The sequence below is a fragment of the Limanda limanda genome, chromosome 9, assembly GCF_963576545.1.
Source record: "Limanda limanda chromosome 9, fLimLim1.1, whole genome shotgun sequence".
Lineage (NCBI taxonomy): Eukaryota > Metazoa > Chordata > Actinopteri > Pleuronectiformes > Pleuronectidae > Limanda > Limanda limanda.
The window spans coordinates 3,932,169-3,942,838 of record NC_083644.1 but is presented as its reverse complement, the minus strand read 5'-3'; the positions used below and the strand labels follow the sequence as shown (position 1 = coordinate 3,942,838).

The following is a 10,670-nucleotide window of genomic DNA, read 5'->3' as shown; positions in this document are numbered from 1 at the left end:
CTGAGAAAGGAAGGAAGCTGGTAAAAAGGAAACTTTGTCATTGGAGTGTTGTTTTTTTATTGTGTCATCATCAGAATGTGATTCCTCGGACCTTGTAATGTTCACTCAACAGAAATCTTACAAAGAACCCTCAGCAGTAATAATGTCAAACTTGTTTATCGTCCTTGAAGCTGTCGCCCGATGTTGTGACATTAAAAAATGAAGAGGAAGTTCAGATTTGTGTGAGTTTTCGTGTCCAAACATCTTTCTGCTGCTTCTAACATGACACTGTTATTTCTGTAGTTATTAAATAGTTGCACAGCAAAGCAGTCAAATATAAAAAAGCAATTAACCATTTAATGATTAATTCAGGAATGTATAAGATTATAAAAAACCCAAACAAGATTAGATGAGACCTGCAGATCTGGACTGTAAAACTCCAGGTGCTGTTTACACACTGGTCCCGGATCTGTTGCTTAATTGAAACTTCAAACCAGACGTCGGCTCACATCCGCCCTTCCTCAGCTTGGCCCCTCCGCTGCACACACACACGTCCGTCTGATTGGCCCGTGGCCACTGGCCCAGAGCCCAGAGGGCGTTTTCTGTATAAAGCTCCGGTGTGTTGAGAGCCAGAGTCAGAAAGGAAAAGTGACTCTGAGACTCACAGTGTGAAAACAGGAAAAACTAACTTCTATTTTAAAGTTCTGCATCTGAAAACTACGAAAAATGTGCAGAGGATTAGCTGCCTTACCCCAGACCTGCCGGGACAGGTGAGACCTGCATCATCACGTTACTCCTGTCATGTCTTGTCTAGATAGAGATTTACTCTGGAGTGGAACTGTGCTGTAAACTTCTGATGACTTTAAGTTATTTTAAATCCACGCTGGTGTCACAGGTGAAGTGTTTCCATCTAAAAGAGCCTTAAACTCAACTTTGTAAAGTTTTTTCTTCTGTTCCTGCAAAGTCTTTATCACCTTAATGACATATGTGTGACACCAGTTTTCTTATGGAAACTTGTTTTTATTTTGTGCTTTTATTTTGACAGACTTCTACTACTTTTAATGTAACTGTAAAGCTGGAAAATGTTTACATTGCAAAAGAGTTAAGAGTTTAAACCTAAAAAAACTGTAAAACTTGTAAGTGTCATAACAATATGTTCATGTTTATGAAATGAACTACTTCTCTTCCTCCTTGTTCACCTCCTTTTGGGTAGAAAACTCAGATTCTTGTTGGGTTAGGAGTTAAATATCTTTCAAACTGGACAAATCTGACACCTGAGTCATTTCAGTTACTCGTGTAAACAGAGTCGTGCTGGGAAGAGGATGAGAAATATCAGGAATTCTCGGATAAACATCGTGACTGAGTTATTGCTGCTGCTTTCACACCCGAGGGGTTGGAAGAGAGACTTTGTCACACGAGCCTGTTTTCTGTCACGCAGGGCAAAGGAGATCAAGTCGAAGTTGGGAGTTTTGCTGCAGAAGCCGGACAATGCCATCGACCTCATCATCCAGTACCCGGAGAAGCCGGAGAAGAAGCCGGAGAAGCTGCAGAAGTGAGTGAGGGAAGATTTTAACCAGATTTAGAGACGGGGAAAGAGCAGAGGCCTCCGGGCAGGTAGAAGAAGTGAGGATTAAAAGGACGTTAAAGGTTTCCAGACACCGACTATACGGCCAGAGAGAGATGTGAAGTCGCCTCAGAGAAAAGATGAATAACAAACATCAGGCGGAACTGCAGATCCTTTTCCACATAATGAAAAACGTATGCATTAAACTTAGAACTTGAGCATTAGACTGAAAACTTGTGACTCATAAATGTTAATAAACGCTTCACAGCATTCTGGCAATAATCCCTCAGATACCTCCATATCTTTTTTCATTTATTTTATTAAAATCTTCGGTTTGAGTTGAGCTCAGTTTTTCCTCACTACCGAATAATAATTATACAAATTTTAGTTGACGCATTTCACGAAAGACACTTAAAATAGGTTTTTAAAAACAATCTATTCGATTCAAAGCCTTTATTGTCCTTGCACAGTGTACCAGTGCTGCAGAGAGACAGTGAGACACATTACAGTCTTTTAAATACATATAAAAACTAACAATAAATAGATTAAAGTATTAATGAGCATATATACTCAGTCATATTGGACAACAGTAACATGCACATGTTAATCTTGCACAGTTGAGATAATAAAACACTTGGTTCAGTTCCTCCGTTCACCCTGTGTACTGTATATGTTTATATATCACATTTAACAATAACATAAGATAAGAGAAAATAGAAAATAATAAAATAATAAAATCTACTGAGATGAAAACGTTCTCAAGTCGAAACGTTCCTCCTGAAGGTGACAGAGCAGCCACGCTTCTCACATCCTCTTTACCTCCGTCTGTTAAACTGTGTTTAGAGTCTCAGCTCCGACTCCAGAAGCTCGGAGACGCGAACACGACCAGACGTGATCCGTCTCTCAGGAGGTTTTCCAGACGCAGATCTCGCAGCAGAGATCAAACGACGCGGTCTGGTTCTGTGAGATCATATGTCTAAACGTGTGGATGTTAACAACAAGCTGGTTGTTGGAAGATTTAAACATGTAGAGGATCATTTACATGAAAACATGTCGTAGATCATATGAAGACACTCACTCGTGGTCTGAGTTGAAAACAGATGTGACAGAAGCTTGTTGAAGCCTTTGTTTAGTCTTAAATCAAAGTGGATCTTAGAAGTATATTCATCTGACAGTTGGCAAAATGTGCTGAAAACATTTAATAACAGCATCTCACTGGAAAAACTGCAAACACTGGAGAAGAATTCAGTATTTGAGCTCCTGTTTATTAACTGTTTGGTTGATTTCTGACCAGTTTTGCTGATCTGAGGTATTTTGTGCACAGGCCGGCTCCGGAGGAGGCGGCTCAGTGGCGCGAGTGTCTGGACCGAGTGCTGAGCAACAACTGTAGGTCTACCTCTCTCTCTCTCTCTCTCTCTCTCTCTCTCTCTCTCTCTCTCTCTCTCTCTCTCTCTCTCTCTCTCTCTCTCTGTCTCTTTCACTTACACATGTACAAACACGCACAGTTAATTCCCTGGTGATTAACCTAAATAATATCCTGCCTAGCTCCAAGCTCAACATCCATACAAACACATATATATATTTTTATAATTACAATATATTAACATTTACTTGAATACACTTTTCTCTGATGCTGAACCTTTTGATGTGCTCTGGAAACTGATGGTGATCTTAGCAGCTCTGTAGCAGAGTTGCTTTCAGCGTCAAGAGGCCAATTCACAACCAAAGACAACAACAGTGTTCTCCTAATATTCAACATTAAATTCCATACAGCCATAAAGAAACCAATTTAAAAAAGAAATGTCTCCCCTTGGGTCCATGCATCTAGCAATATTGATCCCAATTCTTCAGAAAATAGGCAATAACCAGTTTGACTCTCATGCCCAGCTCTGTAGCAGGGGAAACATAAATGCCTGGCAATCCCCCACATTCCCATAAGGCAATAAAATGGTTAAAAAACATTAAAAAAAAACATTTTTGCCACCGGAATGTACAACCAATATGCCAATGGGAACATTCACAGACCAACGGAATCCGGTTTCAACTCGTTGTAACTGATAAAAGCAATAATTTGAATGTAGCTTCTACTCTGAAGCAGAGGGAATTGCAGCGTTAAGAGAATCACAACCGAAGAAAAACAACAGTACAATCGTGTTTATGTCCATTTGGCCCGAGGCGAGAGTCGTGCCAGAGACACGGCAGCAGAACAAAGCTGCTGTAGAGTTTCGAGAACAAAATTTCCATAAGTGAACATACTTCTCCAAAATCATGTAAATCCAGTCATCACAGATGTCAGACCCGGGGAAAACATCACCGAGTTCTCAGAACTTTGTCGGCTCTGTTCGACCGCCCATGCAAACAACTTTATTTTCAGCTGCTGTTCATTTGCATTGAGATTCAAATTCCAATCCACATTCATTATGATTCTCTGAATAAACCTGAAAGTTGACTTGAGGATGTCCCACTTGAACCAACATCAGGTTGATACCGAAAATCACAGACACAAATATATTTAACGAGCATTTTGATCCATGCTGTCCCATCTGCTAACATGGATGAGGTGACATGTATGACCTATACCGCGGCCGGCCACCAGGGGTTGATGAAGATGATTTGGCTTCTCTTTTGGGAACTGTCTCATCATCCACGTCAACGCGAATGTGAAGCGAATACCACAGATCAAAGTTTAATCCCACAGTTTGTCCGCCGCAGGAAGTCAAGCTCTTCCTGTTGACTTTTCATTATATCTCAGATCTTACTTCCTGTATCTGTTTAACACGATTAAAGAGTTGTTCTTAAAGCCGGCAGTATATAACCAGGAAGTGGACGAGTCCGCAGGCGTAGAGACAAACTAGGAAAGGAACTCAATGAACTGCAGCTGCATCTTTGTGTTCTGATAATATATTTGAAAGACTCCCTTATAAATACCTGACACACACACACACACACACACACACACACACACACACACTCACACACACAGACACACACACACACTGAGGTAAAGACGTAAATGATGTGCATAACAACAAAGCCTCATTATTTTACACCCTGCCCGAGCTTCTTAATGATACTGAATTCTGCTCTTTGTCCAGTGGACTGAGGAACAACACACTTGTTAGGATCTGGTTTCCATAGCAACCGTGCAAGATGTTTGCCCGTTCTTTATTTGTATTGTTTGTCGATATCTAATTGGTGTCAAGGAACTCGTGGAACCAAACAAACACGTCTGTAATCACCGATTCTGCAGCTTTCAACAGGTTAGATTTAAGACTTTAGGACCAAAAATGAATCGAGACAGAGTTATTCATAACTCTACAGCATTATAAGATCTGAATCATTGAGAAAGAGCATAAACTACACAAGATGTTGCTCTCTATCCCTCTACAAAAAAGTAGCATTAATGAACATTTACATATCAAAGACCTAAATCTACTTAAGATGCATATTTAAGACTTTTTAAGATCAAATTGTAAACGTGATGTTTTTCACCTGCTTCTTAAAACAACTAAACTAATCTGTGTTTTCTTACATGGACGTTGAGAACATATTCAATTTGGATTATGCAACGAGAACAATCAATCTGCCCGGTGAAGAGATTCAGAAGAATCCTGTCATCTTGAAATAGTCACAATCATAACTTTCAGGAGATGAGTTTACATTTCACGTGATTTATTCCAGAAACCAAGCAGCAGCAGCAGCAGCTCCAGTGTTTACTTCACAAAGTGCACAGAGACCCTGACAACCAGCAGGACCGATGATTAACTCCTTAATGAGGTTTCGTGCTAAGTAACATACGGAAACAGACACACACACAGACACACACACAGATATTAGCGACACATGTGAACGGAGCAACGAGCTCCTGGGTGGCAGGAGATGTTGCTAAGTGGCTCCTTCAGAGGACAGAGAGGTGTGTGTGTGTGTGTGTGTGTGGGTCTGTTTGTGTTTGTGTGGGTCTGTTTGTGTATCCCCGGGCCGCAGAGGTCATGTTATGGAAACATCTCCGGGGAAAAGTCTAAATGATTCCACCAGAGCTGATTTATTGTCCACTTGCTACAAACTGCTGCCACAGGATCATGTATCGACATGAGACTTTACATTAACGTGAATCTTTATTGCTGCTTTCTTGTTAATTCCCATGAGAATCTCAGTGAGTTATTGCCCCACACATGTAGAACTACCCCCCCACCGACGCACACAAACACACACACATATCCACTCTACCGCAAAACAGCATAATGTCATGTTTATTATGCAAAAACAAATGGCTACTGTAGGATAAAAGGCTGCACTAGTGAAATAATGTTATATTATCCTATATTACTCTTGTAACATTAGTACTAGCTCTATTTTATTATAACAATATATGTGTGTATATATGCAGATATGTGTGTGTTTTTGTGTGTGTGTTAACGTATGTATGTATGTATGTATATGTAGAATGGCACAGTTTATTATCACATTAATGACAATATATGTTGAAATTACACACCCCCTTAATCAAGTCCCATACACTTAAATGGAGGAGGCGTGGTTTACGACCTGTACTGTAGCCAGCCACCAGGGGGAGATGAAGCTTACATCCATCTTTATATACAGTCTTTCTTCTTTCCCGCCCTCTCCAATACCTTTATTATATATATATTAATGATAATGTTAACAATAAAGTCTAAAACTAATTAAAAAGTTGTATTAAAACTCAGTGACGGTCAAATATTACAAAACAAGTCCCTGCACGTGAGGATCAATTGTTTGTTGTGGGTCTGAAACACAGACAGGATTGTCATTAATCCTTTGTGTGTGATTGTGTGTTTGTGTCTGTGTGTGTGTGTGTGTCCTTGTGCTGAAGGTCTTTTTTTAAGGAAAGTGCAGCTTGATTGCGACTCGTTTTCTATTTTGAACAAAGTGGGCGTTTAGATGTGAGATAAAAGCTCGAGGCCTTATCGTCTGCAGCACATGCTCCATCACACAATGAGACCTTTCTCTGGCTTTGTGTCCAATTACAAAGGTTTCAGCTCAAATGAGAGATTGTTTTCATCAAACCTCAATTTGGGATAAACACTTTTGCTTTTGTGCAAATCGAACTTTAGACACACACACACTCCTACACACTTTCAAAATGTCATCGTCTGCTTTTGTCAAACTGAATTGTAGTTTAATTATTTTCTACTAAATAGGTTTTTATCTCTTCACCATGGTAACAGTCTTTTACTTTTATCACACGGCACTTTGCTCAATACAAACACAATTATCATCCCACTTTTTTAAGTCAGTTTATGTTTTGCTTTTGTTTTTCCAGCCGTTTTCACGTCTGTAAATCGTGTAATAAAAGCTCTCAGGCCACGCCTCTGTGAGAGTAACGGCTTCTCCGGCCTGGTCTGAGTTATAAACGCTCTGTAATGACTTTGTTCAAACACGACAGGTCTGTTATGAAAAGAGCCGCAGTGCCTACGTGATATCTGACATCCATCATGTGGGGGGGGGGGCAGAAGAAGCAGGTCTCACAGAGTCGTCGGTTCCTCTCACGCAGAATCCAGGAGGAGATTTAAAAACAAGATGTTTATCGAGGGTCAAGTCTTCTGACCGGTCATTTATTAGAAGGAATAAAAGTTAGTATTAGTGACAAACAGTTTTTTCGAAGAGGCAACTGAACAGCTAAAGTTAGACACCTTCAAAAACTGAGGGGCATTCAAATAGAAATCCTCTCTAATATGAGGAGGAGACAGATGTCCAGATGGTCCCTGAACGTCTCATTTCATTTTGTGTGTTTGACGTGCCACAGAAATGTCAGTGGGTCTTTGTCCTCATCTTCTATTATGTCTTGGTCTCATCTGTTGTGTCGTCCTCTCTTCCTCCCTCAGACGGCCTGGCTGCTTTCCGTAGCTTCCTTCAGTCCGAGTTCAGCGAGGAGAACATCGAGTTCTGGACCGCCTGCGAGGACTTCAAGAAGACCAAGAACCCAAGCAAGATGGCCGCCAAGGCCAAGAAGATCTACGAAGACTTCATCCAGTCCGAGGGACCCAGAGAGGTCAGGGACTTAAATTACTCCCTTGTTCTGAAGCTTTATATGACTCATGCAAATATTTCAGTTCTGAATTCTCACTTTATCATGACTGAAAGACGCTGATTCAACGATCAGTCAGATACAAACTTTAAAGAGCTGAAACACAAGGAGAAATTCCTTATTTTAAAAATGATTGATTCTGTGCTTTTTCTGCTCTGCCTCAATTATCCTCAAAGCAGTTTGATGATTGCAGAGACGCAGCTTCTCTAAAGATGTAGATTTCCACATATTAAATACACAAACTTTCAATAATACCTCCAGTGTGTTGGAAACACAAAAAAGATTTTATCAAGGAGACTATTTGAACGTTTCACCCTGAAATGATTCAGTGAGTGAAGCTTATTCATCAGTTTCCATTCAGTGAGAGTTCACATCTTTTATCAGGTGACCAGTGAGTGGAGGAGAATTAAAGGCGAGCTGGAGTGTAAACACATGAGGTCACAGACGGAGAATGTTTGAGACTCTGCAGCGAACAGAACGAAGCACGACGACAAGAAACATGAAGACATGAGACTTCTGAGGAGGAAACAGCTACAGGGACCTGACACCTCTAGATTCTATTGTTTTTTAATAATTTAATTTAAGGAAATGAGCATTAACAATGATTAATGGGAGCAAACTTAACACGAGAACCTCATTTAGAACCGAGTGGAGTCAAAACAAGATCCTAAAACACCTGAGTGACTCTGTGAGACCATAAATATCATCATCATCATCGTATTCTAGTGGAAAACAAGTTGTTTTGAGTGACGGCAAATATGTGCATTGATGAAGGTTAATGTCCACACACACGTGGTCATAAACGAGCCACGATAATAAAACACAGCTTGATACCAGCGAGCCGGAGTGAGAGCAAACACACGGGAAGGAAGTGGATCAGTGAAAGTTGAAAGTCCGACTGGAAGCAAGTTGCTTCATGTCGTCTCCTCCCCTGGATTCAGGAAGTGACTCAGAGTTTATATTTAAAAGAAGTGGTCAGTTAAAAGAAAGCAGATTTTAATAACGATGAAGGGCTCTCGTCCTCCTCTTCCTCTCCTCTTCCTCTGAGTCGTCCCTGACACTAGCTCTTTGTCCTTCCTCCTGCCGCAGGTGAACATTGACCACTTCACCAAGGACGTGACCCTGAGGAACCTGGTGGACCTCTCCCCTGCGACCTTTGACCTGGCCCAGAAGAGGATCCACGCCCTGATGGAGAAGGACTCCTTCGGCCGCTTCATCCGATCCGACCAGTACCAGGAGCTCCTGGTCAACTAAGCAGGAAGCTGAGGAGCGGGCGGGGGGGTGGGGAGGTTTCAAACAGCAGTTACTCAAATGTTTTGGAAATTAATTCTATATATTCTTTTTAATCTGAATATTTGGAATAAACCACCGCTGTGTTTGAACGCATGAGAACCAAAGACTTTTATTTTACAAACTATACAAATTACTTTACAAATTATATTTTAAATTATATGTTTTGAAACTGAGCGAAAAGGGCCGACTGCCATTTGAAATATCCACCTCCCCATCCAACACACACACACACACACACACACACACACACACACACACACACACACACACACACACACACACACAGTCCCACGAGAAAATACAGAAAACTGAAAATTATATCTTTTTATTTAAATGAGAAAAGGCCAGAAAATTCCGACAAATTCCATATTTCTTTCCAGGGGCAGGAAAGCAGGACACCCCCAGATATCAGCTGATCCCCCCAGAAACACAAAATTTTTTAATTGTGACTGAATAGAAAAACATTCAGCAGCTTTATTACATATAAATTCATATAAAAAGATTAAGAAATATTCAATTATTCTGCAGCAAAAACAGAACCAAGCTTCCATTATTGAAGACTTATATCAGCGTGACTTTGAAGAGCTTCGTGTTTTTCTCAAGAACTCGAGTTTCAGAGTCAAGTGCTGCCGACGGAAATGATCTCCGGCTAAAATAAATGGGTAACTCTTAGTCCTGAGGCATTTACTGTAAACCAGCAGATTCCCTGAATAAATTCCAGCTAGGACCAAATATTTTGGCATTTTAATAAACCAACTTGTAGCACGGCGTCCCGGAATATCGAGGCATGACTCATAACCCTGTCGGCGGCGCGGCGCCCTGTGAGAGAGTTTCCCTGAGGACACTGAGGACGAGTTGGCTCGGCCGCCACTTAACTGCAAGTCGCTAAGATGGGAACATGGAGTAGGAGGAGATCTCAGAAAGAGACGTGAGCAGAGCTGTGGTTTATACAAAGAAAGGTCTTTTTCCCATGTGAGGCATCGTACTGTACGTGTTTGTGCCAAATATGAATTCCTCAGCAGAGCGTGAACCTCCGCCGAGGCCCAAGTGTCTCCTCTGATCCAATCAAACTCAGCCAAACCCCCTGGATATGCATGATTTTAAATGATTATTATCAAGATCTATTCATTATTATTATTATTATTACTACAGCAACACTGGATGTTGAATATGTGCAACACTTCCTGTACCTGTTTCAAATTAAAAGCACTTTTAGGTTTTCTGTTGAATCCGATCATTTGTTTTCACGTTTTTTATTGATATTGCTCGGAAATAAAGAAGTCGAACCAGAAACCACAGGCAGCAGCTTTACAGCAGGTGTGAGTTTAAACAAGAAATGTGATCAGATCGAAAACCAAGCCAATTTAACAAGCTCCTTCTTGGCCCATGTTCCATCCTTTCACCAAGTTTAACGGAAATTTGTAGTCGGCAAAAAAACAAACTAAGACAACGACCTTGGCGGAGGTCAAACCAGCCATCGACCTGCTTTACGATATAAAAGAAACGTGGGAAAAAGAACTTGCAGGTTTCGGCGCCGCACTCCAACAGTAAAGGTTTAATCTGAGCTTGTTTTATTTAAAATCACGATTTATAGGCAAGAAGGAAGTTTAGGGAAGCTGACCAGGGCAAAAAATAATCACACGTTATAATAAATCCAGTATTTTATATACTTTTCATTTTATTTCACAACGTTAACACTTCCACACAACAACCACACGTTATAATTCACGAGTTTAAACTGTCACTGATCACTGATGTTCACCTGAT

The 10,670-nt window shown here is 40.7% G+C and overlaps 1 protein-coding gene across 1 annotated transcript; it reads left to right on the top strand.

The window, feature by feature from the left end:
- The first annotated feature begins 632 nt into the window (after nucleotides 1-632).
- On the top strand, nucleotides 633-9,129 carry rgs5a (regulator of G protein signaling 5a). The gene is made up of 5 exons (XM_061078528.1): nucleotides 633-749; nucleotides 1,418-1,531; nucleotides 2,868-2,929; nucleotides 7,408-7,574; nucleotides 8,700-9,129. The coding sequence occupies exons 1-5, from the start codon at nucleotides 706-708 to the stop codon at nucleotides 8,862-8,864; spliced, it is 552 nt and encodes a 183-aa protein (XP_060934511.1). The 5' UTR covers nucleotides 633-705; the 3' UTR covers nucleotides 8,865-9,129.
- The last annotated feature ends 1,541 nt before the right edge of the window (nucleotides 9,130-10,670 follow it).